Below are 14,654 nucleotides of genomic sequence, written 5' to 3'. Positions count from 1 at the left end.
TCAAACAGCAGTAGTGTATCGTCTGCGTACTGAAGGTGGGAAACCCCTCCTGAAACCAAGTGGCTAACCAACCCCACTGGGCGCACCCAAGGGCCTCGTAGCCCCCTCGGGCACCGTCTTGCATTGATTCTTCTTTCCAAAAATCACATATATTCCAAAATAAATTTCCATAAATTCTTATCGCGTTGGACTTTGTTTGATAAGGATATTCCGCGAAACAAAAAAACATGCAACAAACATGACCTGGCACTAGGCACTGGATCAATGTGTTAGTCCCAAAAATAATATAAAATGTTGCCAAAAGTCTATGAAAGTTGTAGAATATTGGCATGAAACAATAAAAATTACAGATACGACGGAAACGTATCAGCGTCCCAAGCTTAATTTCTGCTTGTCCTATAGGTAAATGATAAAAAAAGATATTTTTTATGAGGAATACTACCTAGCATAATTTTGATGATATAATCTAATCATGACATGAATATTAAGATACGAGTGATTTAAATGATTAGTTTATAATTTGTTATAAAGACATCAATACTCAGGAATACCAACAAACAATCATTCCTTTCAGAATAAAAATGCTAAAGAACGCTATCCCTTGTCATGCTCCATCTTCTTAACACAAACTATAAATCATGTACTACCTCGGTGTCATCCAAGCAATTTTTCATAACTTTTAACGCGCTTCATATTTTCAACCCCCACACAATACATGAGCGTAAGCCATGGACATCGCACTATGGGTGAAATAGGATGCAGTGGTAGATATTAATATGGAGAAGATAAAAAGGAAGATAGTCTCACATCGATGCGGCTAATCAACGGGCTATGGGGTGCCCGTCAATTGATGTCAATGCGAGGAGTAGGGATTGTCATGCAACGGATGCACTAAGAGCTATAAATGTATGAAAGCTGAATTGAAAGCTAGTGGGTGTGCATCCAATTTACCTGTTCATGAAGACTTCGGGCACTTGAGGAAGCCCATCAACGAAATATACAAGTCAAGCTCTATAATGAAAAATTCCCACTAGTACGTGAAAGTGACAACATAGGAGACTCTCTATATGAAAGACATGGTGCTACTCTAAAGCACAAGTGTGGTAAAGGATAGTAACATTGCCCCTCCTCTCTTTTTCTTTTTTTTGTTTTCTTTTGTTTTCTCTTTTTCTCTCTCTTTTATTCTTTTTTTTGTTGGTCTCTTTTTGGCCTCTTTTTTTTTCTTTTTCTTTTTCTTTTTCGTCGAGAGTCTCATCCCGACTTGTGGGGCAATCATAGTCTCCATCATCCTTTCCTCACTGGGACAATGCTCTAATAATGATGATCATCACACTATTATTTTACTGACAAGTCAATATTACAACTCGATATCTAGAATAATATGACTCTATATGAATGCCTTTGGCGGTGTACCAAGATGTGCAATGATCTAGCGTAACATGTATGATAATGATGAACGGTAGCTGAGCACAAAAATACTATATCAGCTATATGATCATGCAAAGCAATACGACAATGAATGCTCAAGTCATGTATATGATAATAATGGAAGTTGCATGGCAATATATCTCGGAATGGCTATGGAAATGCCATAATAGGTAGGTATGGTGGCTGTTTTGAGGAAGATATAAGGAGGCTTATGTGTGATAGAGCGTATCATATCACGGGGTTTGGATGCACCGGCGAAGTTTGCACCGACTCTCGAGGTGAGAAAAGGCAATGCACGGTACCGAAGAGGCTAGAAAATTGCGAAAATATGGGAGTGTGTATAATCCATGGACTCACATCTATATCTATACCTCTATACCTACTAATAAAGCAAGGTGATATTCTTGGTTTCGTCCCACTTAGGTGATTTTATTTAATCAATATATATGTGAGGTGGTACTAATTCGGGGACCTAATTTTGATTTCTTCTGCTTGGCTAGGCTGAAATTGCCTGCCAGGACCTGCACGCATGCGTGAACCGGAGCCTGCCCGCTCAATCGTCACCGCCTGGGCCTCAGCCCATATAATCGGCGAGCTAGCCCAGCGGCAGTAACGGCCCAAGCAACAACGAGGACGCAAAAAAATAGATGTTCGCCACATTTGGAAATATGCACCTCTGGAGTATCAAACTCCAAACCTCACTCCCGTGCTATAAGGCTTAGGCCAGCTAGGCCAATTGATGATCATGCTACAACTGTAGGTTTGTTACTTGAATAATAGTCCCACCTCGCGCATTTACATGAAACGCAACTAATTTATATTTGCCCGGGATTTGTATGAGAATCAGCAGCGGCTTGAAAATCAACACACAGTTGATAAAGTGCCATGCTTGCCCGAGTGAAATAAAGGAATCGATCGATTCTCCTATAATAAGAGATACTCAATGAAAAAAGAACATGCACGCACCATGGATGTGGCGCTAAAAGTGTGCTGGCTCACCAAGAATACTACGCAAGAAAGAGGCATGGCTTAGCTGGATCGAGAATTGCTAAGATAAACGAGGGTAGTTAAGTCTCGTCACACGGCGAGGATGTGATACAATACTGCATGTGGGAAGACGGGATGGCGGGCTTCCACGCCGGCCTCTGACTCGAGCTTGTCGAGGTGTGCGGCTGCAGGACACCAATGCTCGGACACGGCGAGCACGTGATGTGGGTGCTGCACGCCTTGACCAATCTTTCGAACGTGAACGCACGTACAACAATGGCAGCTTTGACCAATCTTGTGTGGTGAGCTATGCCCAATCAGTTTTCTCCTTCACCTGAAGCCCTTTTTCGTATTTTATATATCAATTGAGATTTTCATGAGTTTTTGTTCAATGTTTCATTTTATATCTTATGTGCATATAGTGGTTCTGCCATCATAAACATTTGTTAACGTCTATTAAAAAATCCAAAAGTACCTATATGCATTCTCTGTGAAGAATATTACTTCAATCTTTTCTATGTGTATATGTAAAAGAAGCAGCTATTATTTTTTGGACAAATGTATTTTCTCTTCAGAAATGAATTTGCCACTTCCTTCACCATTATAGAACAAATAATCTCAAGTTAATGTTGTTTAGTCAAATTAATTTATTCACAATCATACCCATGTGGTGAGCTGACGATGTGATCCCCAAATGAATATCTTTTTTGTCATCACAACTGTTCTTGCACAACACTGTTTCTTGACCAGGCCAACCTTGACACATAGGAATTAGGAACCAATGTTTTCACAACTCACGAGCATTTGTGCTAGTTAGTCACAAATAACTCACAAACTTATGAACTGGTGTGGAGGACTGCGCTCCTCCCATATACCCATGATGGGCAAGTATCCGGCAGAGTCATCCCTAGCTAATTCGCGTAGGTGCAACCATTGGGGGCGGCCACTGACATGGTCATCACGGGTGTGCAGAACCTGGATTATCAACTGCTATGGCATTCTCCTAATCACCTCGGTGGTGATGACCATGCGATCATCATGCGCCGCCACACATGATTATCTTATATGTTTTGGGATTTTACTTTTTACCAATGACATTGATTTGGGATTAGGGTTCATCGGAAAATTATGTTTGAAGTATGCGTTCACACCCTTACGAGCTAGTCTTACTAAATTGGCATCTCATTCTATTTAGTATTTCTATAATAATTAATATAAGATTGAGAAATGAATAAATCACCCATTGATTGCAATTTGCGAAAAAGGGTTTCCGCCCGCTTTGTATTACAAAGCAACCAACTTCGATACAGCCAACGATAGGTGCTGGGGCGGAAGCAGCACAATCACGCTCAAAAGAAACGAAAGAGAAAACAAAAAAAGAAACAAATGCGAACAACGACGGATCAACGAAAACGATGAAGACCCAAAACCACTGCGCCCACCGGAGAATTCCACCACACTCCAAGCACTCCGGACTGCCGCATACCAAGCAACACCTTCAAGAAGGACCGCGACGCCGACGACGCTGCTGCCCGGACAAGTCCTAGGGTTTCCCCCGGTATGTAAAGGATTGCGGGGAAGGGGCAAACCCGACGCCCTTCAGGAAGGCACGGCGGCGCCCACAGACGTCACCGCGTCGGTGCCGGACAAGCCGACATGGATTTCTCCGGACCACCAACCACCCACGACTCCAGACGATCCATCGTGCGCCACCAAACACGCCGCCCACCAACATGCGCCACCACGGCCGTGCAGTCCCCATCGCCGTCTCACCGTGGCAAACGAAGCGAAACCGGCGGGAACAGAGAAGGCAACCGGGAACGAGGGGCGGCAGCAACAGCAGCCACGCAGGAGGGGACAACCTCCACCGCCCATGGCGGGAACCGGCCGGACGTAGCAAAAGGGGCAAACCAGGCAACCGCGACCAAATCGACCGGGGGAAAGGGAAGGTGGAGAAGTGGCCCATGGCCACTACCGGCGCTGTGCCGGCTCCAGCTCCCTCGTGAAACCATGTTTCGCCCCTGCGCCGAAGGCCCAGATAGGCCCGGCCGAGCCCGAGACGGGCTCGTGAAGCCCTCGTCGCCGCGCTGCAGTACACGAGCCGCCGTCGCCGCTACCCCCCGCACGAGTCGCCCCGCCGTCCGCCGGAGACGCCGCAAAGGAGCTCCGACCAGGCCCACCCAGACCCAGATGGGGCCCAAAAGGGCCCAGATCTGGGCCGGGAGGGCACCGCCACCAGCCACTGCGACACCCCGCCGCCAAGCAGCAACGCCGCCGCCACCTCGCCACCCAGCACCGCGCCCCCCCAAGGTGCCACGCCGCCGCCGGATCCGCTGCCGCCGAAGTACGCCGCCGCCAGCCGCCCGAGCCGTGGCGCTGCACGGGGGGAAAGGACGGGGCCGCCGCCGCCGGCACCACCCTAGCAAGGCCCGGTAGTCCAGGCCGGCGGTGGCGGGAGGGGGAGAAGGGGAGGGGAGGCGCTGGGGAGGGCGGGGAGGGAGCCCCCGGTCGCCTCGCTCGGGGAGGCGACGCGGTGGTACGGTGGATGGGGAGGGGGAGGCGGGAAGGGAGGTGGTCGGGGTCGGGGAGGGCTAGCGGCGGCGGGCGCCGGCAGTAGCCGCGGCTACCCGCGACGGGGGAGCCGGCGGCGGCGCGGGCGGAACCCTAGGGAGGGGGAGCCGCGAGCCTTCATTGATTACAATTTTACCCCTAACATCAAGGTACTCCATATTTCTTTGAGGTGGTACTCCCTAGGATTATATTGGAGTACCATGCAAGGTTTTGGATTCCAAATGGAACATTTTTCTCTCAGGGTGGTAAACTCGGTTACCAGGGTAACCACGAAATTCTGAAAGAAATCAAGCAGAATATAAAATCAAAATTTGAATTCAAATTTTTTTAAGACATGAATAAAAAAGCCTTGAGCACAAAATGTTCTCTACACTAGTGCTAGCGCAGCGGTAAGAGGTCTGCTCTGAACCCGCGTGCACTGCAGATCCTGAGTTCGACCCTCCCACTCTCATAGTTTTTTAGAAATTAGAGCTTCAAGGCGCGTTGGGGGCGGTTGGGCATCCAGCCGTCGCCCCCAGGTCGCCCTCAGGCGCCGATATTGGCCCACTTTTAGGCCCACTTTCGGCGAATAAAGGGCCCATATGGGCGAGAATAGGCCCATATTCGGCGTGGTTCGTCGTGGCTCGGCCTTCAATTATCATAACAATTTTTTTTTATCACATAGTTCATCACAGAAAATTAAATACTTCAACAAAATAGTGCAACAACAAATCGTTCAATACAAATTATATAGTTCAACAAATAAAAACTCATCACACATCGCGCCCGGCTTCGCCCTTAAGCCTCCATAGGTGATCCATCAGATCCTGCTGCAGTTGATGATGCACCTGTGGGTCTCGGATCTCCTGACGCATACTGAGGTAGGCAGTCCAGGTTGGCGGTAGCTGGTGATCAACTTCGGCTAGAGGACCCTGCCTATAGTATGGTTCAGTATCAAACACTGACTCTTCTTGCTCGCTCTCAATGATCATGTTGTGCAAGATGACACAGCAAGTCATGATCTCCAACATTTGATCTTTCGACCAAGTCTGAGCAGGGTACCGGACAACAGCAAATCGTGATTGGAGCACACCAAATGCCCGCTCGACATCCTTCCGGCAAGCCTCCTGCACCTTGGCAAAGTGGGACTTCTTGCCTTCTGGCACAACGTTTGAGATAGTCTTCACAAATGTAGACCATCTCGGATAGATGCCATCAGCTAGGTAGTACCCCTTGTTGCAGTGCCTCCCATTGACCTCGAAGTTCACCGGAGGAGAATGACCTTCAACAAGCTTGGCAAAGACAGGGGAGCACTGCAGCACGTGATGTCATTGTGAGTTCCTGGCATACTAAAGAAGGAGTGCCAAATCCAGAGGTCCTGTGTGGCCACCGCCTCAAGTACCACACTACAACCGTCTTTGGCGCCTTTGTACATCCCCTGCCAAGCAAGTGGGCAGTTCTTCCATTTTCAATGCATGCAGTCGATGCTTCCAAGCATCCCAGGAAATCCTTTTGCTGCATTCTGTGCTAGGATCCGAGCAGTGTCTTCTGCATTGGGTGTTCTCAAGTATTGCGGTTCAAACACTGCCACCACTGCCCGACAGAACTTGTAGAAACACTCAATGCTAGTGGACTCGGCCATGCGCCCATAGTCGTTGAGTGAATTACCGGGAGCTCCGTATGCAAGCATCCTCATCGCTGTCGTGCACTTCTGGATCGAGGTGAATCCAAGTTTGCCAGTGCAATCCATCTTGCACTTGAAGTAGCTGTCGAACTCCCAGATGGAATTCACAATCCTGAGGAAGAGCTTTCGGCTCATCCGATAACGGCGCCGAAATGTTTTGTCGCCATGAAGTGGAGCATCGGCGAAGTAGTCGGAGTAGAGCATGCAGTAGCCTTCGAGACGATGCCGGTTCTTTGATTTCACCCGCCCCGGCGCCGAGCCACCTCGCCGCGGCTTTTCATTGCTCGCCAGCAGCTGGGTGAGGGCGGCGAGCACCATGAGATGTTCTTCTTCCTGGACGTCGGCCTCAGCTTCTACCTCCAGCAGCACGGCGAGCGCTTCCTCGTCATCTATGTCCATCGCCGAGGCAGGCAAATCGCCGAACACCTTGCGCCCGATGGGCGTGTACCCGCCGCCAAACTGCCCCTCCGCGGCCGGAAACGGCGGCCGGAAACGCCCAGCTACTGGTGGAGGGGCTGCCTCAGCGAACCTCTGCTATTTTTCGGCGGGGATTGGCTATCTAGCAGCGAAGGGCGGCGGGCGGCGCCGGGATACAGCTAGTGGCGGCTGAGGGCGCGGGGGGTGGGAGGCGAGTCGGGGAAAAAAAACTTGACTTTTCACCTGACGGTGTGGGCCAGCCGCGCTTTTCCCTTGCGCTGGAGCCCTCGATCGCCCCCCAGTACGCCGGGTTCGGCCTGCGACCGCCGGGCCCAAAAACGGGCCGAACCGGCGCTTTTCGACGTCCTGAGGGCGCGCCGGACGCGGCTGGAGATGCTCTTAGATGTCTGTCAACACACTCAACAGTAGTAGCTACTGGAATGCCGTTCTGCTTGTTTGGAACATGGCTCATCAGTGTCTGAAAACGAAGCAAGAGAAAAAATTAGAGTAGAATTACTCCACATAGGAACGCATAAATACAGAGTATATAAAATCTAGATAACATTCCATAAAGAAAGAGAGAGTCGACCCTACTCACGTATATATAATCAATAAAATGGCCGCATGCATCTCTCAGATGCAGAGGCCGGAGGTCATCCTCTTTCTTAAAAAAAAATAAAAAAATTCACGTTTATGTGAAACTGTTGTAAGCAGGGAAAGCATCGGAGCACATCAATGACATGATTTAACCTAAGACCATGGACAACGAGCTTCAAGATCTTTACATTATGCAGCGATGACACTGGACTACTGTCAACCATTGCCTGGATCATCAAAATATGAAAGAAATTAGAAGTGGTGACTATATATGTATATGAGTAAGATTGCAAAAGAATGATATATACAGATGCCCTAAGTGGCTCCAGATACATACATACCTGGAGTATTGTCTTCCCAAGCTGTACGGCGGACATGATGTCACTGTGCAGACAACCCAACATGTGAAGTTTTGGGGCAACCAGGACACGTATGATTCGTGGACCACAATAACCTTGGTCCCAGAGCATCACTTCCTCCAGGCTTGGAGTGCTGACAATGAGGAGTTCTTCCATGATATCACTGTCAGGGTCAATGAACATGCGGAACCTTACAATAGTATGCGAGCTGATGTGGACGCGGCGGAAGTGATAGTTTCTGTGAAGGTACAAGTTGACAAGATTTGGGGATGCGGCGATCATGGCATGCAGTGTGTTCTCGGAGTTTGTGATCCGGCAGAGAGTGAGGTCGATGAGATATGGGAAAGTGATGCCACCCGAGGCTAAGATATTCTCAGGGAAATGGCAGCACCCAAAGCTAGCGACACGGAGGGAGGAAAAGCTCAGCGCGGATGGCGGCAGCGGCGGCATCAACTCGCCAGCCTGAAGTGGTTCGGTGTTGTTCACCCACTGGTAGCTGAAATGAAAATCTTTGAGGCGACCCAGAACCTTGGATCGGAACCATCGGTCGAAGATTGGGTAGCGGTCTCGGTCGCCGGAGTGCCGGCATAGCGTGCTGAGAGAAAGACGACGGGCGCGTACCTCGCGTGGAGCCTCGAGGATGTCTGAGATAAGGTCGACTAGGTTGTCTCCGGTCCAGGCCATTTTGTGGAGGTCACGGTCCACTACCGGAATCGCACCCTATGCCGACGGCCAGGGCCGTCGGCATAGCCCTGACTAGCCGTCGGGACAGGCCTATGCCGACGGCCGCCGTCGGCAACATATCCGTCGCCGTAGCCAGGATGCCCGTCGGCATAGAAAGGCCGTTGGCATAGCCCCTATCCCGACGGTGGCCGTACATCTATGCCGACGGCCCTGGCCGTCGGCAACGTCATCGCCTAACGGCGGCCGCCGTCAAGTGTTGACCAATGGCTTCTCACCACGTGGCGAGAAGCCGTTGCTCCTGGGGCAGGTCTATGCCGACGGCCTAGCCGTCGGCTTAGTTTGAAACTATGCCGACGGCTAGGCCGTCGGCATAGACATGCCACATGTGAGAAACTGGGCCCTCCTGGGGCAGGTCTATGCCGACGGCCTAGCCGTCGGCATAATTTCAAACTAAGCCGACGGCTAGGACGTCGGCATAGACCTGCCACGTGTCGGCCACTGGGAGCTCACGCCAGGCCTATGCCGACGGCCAGGCCGTCGGCATAGTTTCTGTCCAGTTTTTTTTCTTTTTTCTGTTTCTTTTCAGCTCAATTCATTTGAATATACACAACATATATAAGAAGCAGCATATATAAGAAGCAGCATCACGTATCAATAAGGAGCAGCATCACACAACAAATTCATCATCACACATCATAAGAAACATCACAAACAACAATAAGATAAGAAACATCACAAGCATATAAGTATCCTAGCATCGAGAACCGCCACAATGTGACCCAAAGGCTTAAGCGCCAGGACATCGAGCACCGCGGAGGTCGTCACCGCCAAGACCGCCGAAGCCCAGGTCGTCACTACTAGCGGCAGCGGTACCGCCAAGACCGCCTCCGCCTCCGCCTCCGTGGATCGGAGTGGTCGGGCTCCGTGACTCGGGAGTGCTGCGAAGACCACCGCCAACGGTTGATCCACCGGTTCCCTGGATGTTGAAAAGACATATTAACGGGATATATGACTGTGTTGAAAGGCATGATATGTTTTGAGTGAATAGATTGGGGATGAACTAACCGGCGAGGGGCCAGCGTTCTGTGCCACAAACTCCTCAAAGGTCAGCAACGTTGGTTGTGCTGGAGGACCCTCAGCTGATGGCCATTGAGGACACCTGCCGGCCGCCATTTCCTGAAAAGCATGCTGCATCTGGCGATCCCTCTGCTGATGGTATGCATGAAGGTGGTCGTGCCACGCCATGGTCTCCTGGCGTGTGTACTCCATGTAGGCCTACAGTATGACATGATTTAAAACTATTAAATGCGGAAAATAAAGTGAGCAATGAAGATAAAAGGGAAAATACTTACAGTTTGCTGCTCCTGGAAGAGGGACTGTGATGGTGCACTGCTCATGGGCGTGCTCGTGCGCTGGCTCAGGGTCGGGTCGATCCGACAGAGCTGTGTGTAGCAGATAGTAGGAGTGATCACAGCATCGAGAACCGCCTCCCGACCGTGCTCCTTCGGCCCCATGCCCACCACCACCCTTTCGTCCAGATCCGCCGCAATGGGGTCAGGTGTGTCAGGATGTAACGCAAGATACCCATCGGAGTAGGCCTTCTTCCTATGCACGGTCTTCTTGCCGTAGTACTTGGGCTCGCCAGGCTTGGGGTTCTTCCGCGTATGGGCGATCTCCCACGCCTGCATGTGTGAGAGCGGCCGCTTCAGTTTCTCCTCCTGCACCACCAAACAGAGGTTAGTCATACATAAGAAAGTGATGGTAAATAGAAGAAGAAGAATGTTTAATGGGGTTAGTCATACATTAACTGCCTTGTGGAGATAGTGGTTTCGGTTTCCCTGAGCATGTACTCCCTCCTTCCCTCGGTTAGCCTTGTTTTTGACTCTCATAGCCGCCCAGGCTCCAGCCTCATCACACCAAAGATCCACCAATGCCGCCCAGGACTCGTCTTTTCCATAACACCAATTTGGTAACACCTACATAATGAAAGCATAATGGCATGTCAACACGAAACGGTGAAATGTACCACAAGGTAATGAAAGCATAATGAAAGCATAATGAAAGCATAATGAAAAATCTTTTATACTTACCTTCAAGAACTCGTCCCTCTCCAAGGTAATGCCCATCCTCCGCGCGTCTTACTTGGTCATCTTCACACCAAGATAGTCGTGATGGTATGTCGAGATGGCCACATAGCGCACCTCGTACTGCATCTGGCGGGCCTTCTTCTTGCATTGGCGCATCACGATCTGGTCCGCTCTGGCCCTGTGCTCCGGGAGAACTCGATAGAATTTCTACAACGCACGAAACAAGAATGGAAGAAGCCATGAGTTAAATCATTCATGAAACTAGAATGGACTTGTTCTTCTGAAGAGAACTCACCCAGAAAGTGGTGATCACGGCCTTGGCATGGGTCCCATGGTCCGCGTGGAGGGCCGCTTCCCAGTGCTCCCAGCTCGTGGCCAAGACCCGATGGTTCGGGTGCCTGACTGGATTTGGACGGTACAACCCCGGCCAGTGTAACTTCAGCAAGACGGTGATGAGGCCGTTGGGAATACGGACCCCTTTAGAATATATCCAGTTGCTGCAAAAGAATGAACTATTAGCATGTGACAAGCACAATAAATAACAACCGGAATGAGCATGTGACAAGCAAAATAATGAAATTATTATAAAGTGGCACTTACTCTTTCCCCGTGGGCTCAATGAGCCACTTCTGCTCCTCAGTAGCAGGAACCTGCTTTGGTAGCTTTGCGTTACCACGCAGCCATCCCTTGTTGTCAACCCCCTCCCCGCCACCACCACCATCCCCGCCACCACCCTCCTCCTCGCCTGCCTCCCCCTCCCCAACCTCCTCCTCATCCTGCTCCTCCTCGTCCTCCTCCTCCACCTCCTCCTCGGCCCCATCCCGAACCTTCTCCTCCTCGCCTGCCTCGTCCTCCTCCTCCTCCTCACCAGAGGACGGTACCTCACTAGAGGAGGGTACCTCACTAGAGGATGGCCTCGAAGACAACACCCCTAAGTCGGTGAGGGTGCGCTCTTTCTGGCCGCGACCCCCTGTAGTGGCTCTCCCCCCACCACCTCGCCCTCTAGGGGCTCTCCCCCCGCCCCCTCCTCCTCTAGGGGCACCTCTCCCTCGACCACCCTGTGAGGAGTCACCGTCAAATAGCCCGGGGGGGGGGGGGATTACGTGCTCGACCACTCCGACTAGGCAGCCCGACGACCTTGCGTAGGAAACCCACGCCGTCGGCCTTCCCCTTGGCCATGTTCCACGAACCTGCATTGAAAAGAGAATAAGAAATTAGTAAATTAATGAAATGAAGGAAAATGCATGATAATAAACACATTAATAAAAATGCATAAAAAGCATATTCCTAAACTATAGAAAAAAAGACTTGACACGTACATCTTCTAGAAACCATATGAATCATTTTCTAGCATAATCATTTTCTTGTAACCTCTTTCTCGGTCCGTCTCATCATCACTATCAATCATATCATCTTCGTTGTCTGACGGAGGTGGAGGCTCTTCCTCATCGTCAGCGTCTTCGTTTAACTTTTCTAGCATAAGTATGTCATTTTCATTGACAATGGTCTCACCATCATTCCGTGCATCGTCGTCGTTTGGATCCACATCATCATCACCCAATGGTCTAGCGTCATCGTTTCTAACCACATCATCATCATCAGGTTGCTCTTGATAGAACACTCCCTCGTATGTCATGGGGTTAATGTTGTAGTAATCGTCTTCATTCGGGTTTGGTAGCTTACCATGTGGCGACACCTTGAACACAACTTCCCAACCCTTCAGGTACTCTTTCTGGCATGGGTAAGGCAGATAATATACTTGTGTAGCTTGGGTAGCCGCAATGAAGAGATCGGCTCCGGCATAGACGGTTGATGGTTTAACTTCGACCAAACCAATGGAAGGCGTATGTTTTACCCCCTCCCGCGGATCGAACCATCGACATTTGAACACAGGCAGACTTAGGGTCTCGCGCCCCTGGTGGAATTTAATCTCGTATATATTTTGTACCCTTCCGTAGTAGTCTATTGAATTTTGACCGGGGGTGTACACTCCGGTATTTATAGTTTTGGGATCAGGCCGGCTGTTCTGGTGCTCCTCTGTATGGAAGCGATACCCATTCACATCATACTTTTTAATGTCACGACGGCAGGGTCAAAACCCATGGAAACCCATCTCAATTCATCATCCATAGATATGTTCGGATCTTTTCCCTACAAGTATAATTGAAATTGTTGTGTGCATTAGTTAACTAATAAATGTTGTACTAGGTATTTAATAGGGGAGTGTGGAAAATTACTTTCTCCATGAACCAAGCAACAAAAATTTTACGTCCAGGGTTTCCATGACGGAGAAGAGTAAGTGCCTCCGCCTCAGTAGGAGGATTCATTCCCGTCCATTCCTCTTGAACGAAATCACTAAAGAAAGAAAAGCGGTGTTAGACCGGGACTAACTGAACATAAAACATGATGATGTGGAAGACATAAAGGAATGGTGTAGTGGTATTACCTCATCCACACTTCCTCAACTTCCCTGATGTTGTGCAAGATATAGAACATGAGGTCCTCCCACTCTTGTCGTGGCATGTTATAAGGTTTAGAGGCCCCAGCCCTCCCACCTTGCGCATTGAATAGATGGAGCCTGGGTTGATACTTCGGCTCTTCTATATTGTATCGAGGCACCTTGTTATGCAGATGGGGAACGTGGTCTGGATAGTATGATGTCCTGAGGTCTGACACCTCCTCTAGGATAACTGCCTCAGCTATGGAAGCTTCAATCTTAGCTTTGTTTCCACATTTCTGTCGGAGATGCTTGTTCTGTCTCTCAGGGCCGTACTGCCAGCGATTCTGCACAGCCCCCCCAACAATACCTCGTTCGCGAGGTGCAGAATGAGATGTGTCATCGGTGTAAAGAAGCCTGACGGAAAGATCTTCTCTAGCTTGACTATCAACTCCGGTGCCTTCTTATGCAAATTTTCAATCACGTCTTTACTTACTTCTTTAGCACAGAGCGTGCGGAAGAAATGGCTTAGCTCGGCAAGCACTCGCCAGACATGCTCGGGGACATAGCCTCGAACCATCACCGGCATTATCCGCTCAATCCATACATGGTAGTCATGACTCTTCAGGCCGGTCACTTTGCCCGTTGAAAGATTGACTCCCTTACTTATATTCGATGCATAACCATCGGTGAACTCCAAAATGTGTTTCAGCCAGATAAGTACTTCCTTTTTTCTGGCGGTTTAAGGACAAAGTCAGCATCTGGCTTGAACCAGTTTTTTCGACCGCCTGTGGGAGGCTTCATGTTCAGACGTGGTCTATCACAAATTCTCTGTTGATCGGCTCTAGCTTTAACGTTATCCTTCATCTTATCAGGAATATTGAGGATCGTGTGGAAAAGGGACTCTTCCACATTCTGTTCGGTGTGCATCACATCGATATTGTAAGGAAGTTTGAGGTCCTTGAAATAGGAAAGCTGCGAGAAGGGGGTAATGTGAGTCCAGTTGTGCGTCTCACCATATCCCTCGAAGCCTTTGGCTTTGGCTTTGGCTTTGCCTTTGACTTTAGGCTGGAGAGCTTTTAGCTGAGCAAGAACATCTGCCCCCGAAAATGTTGGAATCTCGGTTACTTCATGAACAACCCGGCCTTTCGTGAAGTTCTTCTTGTCTTTCCTGTGTGGATGGTCTGGAAGGAGGAACTGTCGATGCAGGTCAAAGGCTACATACTTGCCACCCTTACTCAGCCAAATCATTCGCAGAGCCTGCATGCACAATGGGAATGGCATCTTCCCACTTGTACACCATCCGCAGAATAGAGCATAGCCGGGAAAGTCATGCATGCAATAGTGCAACCAAACTTTCATCAAGAAATTTCTCTGCAGATCCCGGTCGTATGTCAACGTCGGAAAGTACCAAGAATGGTGCA

The 14,654-nt window shown here is 49.6% G+C and overlaps 1 protein-coding gene across 1 annotated transcript; it reads right to left on the bottom strand.

Annotated features, from left to right (window-relative positions):
* Positions 1 to 9,269: 9,269 nt before the first annotated feature.
* Positions 9,270 to 11,284, bottom strand: LOC120974381 (uncharacterized). Its single transcript, XM_073509518.1, has 6 exons — positions 11,089 to 11,284; positions 10,797 to 11,000; positions 10,509 to 10,682; positions 10,059 to 10,424; positions 9,772 to 9,981; positions 9,270 to 9,682 (listed from the first exon to the last, which is right to left on the bottom strand). Exons 2-6 carry the CDS (start codon positions 10,830 to 10,832, stop codon positions 9,494 to 9,496), a joined length of 975 nt encoding a protein of 324 aa, XP_073365619.1. The 5' UTR covers positions 10,833 to 11,000; positions 11,089 to 11,284; the 3' UTR covers positions 9,270 to 9,493.
* Positions 11,285 to 14,654: the final 3,370 nt, after the last annotated feature.

The sequence above is a fragment of the Aegilops tauschii genome, chromosome 2 (genome assembly GCF_002575655.3).
Source record: "Aegilops tauschii subsp. strangulata cultivar AL8/78 chromosome 2, Aet v6.0, whole genome shotgun sequence".
Taxonomy (NCBI): domain Eukaryota; kingdom Viridiplantae; phylum Streptophyta; class Magnoliopsida; order Poales; family Poaceae; genus Aegilops; species Aegilops tauschii.
This window is presented reverse-complemented; position numbering and strand designations above follow the sequence as displayed.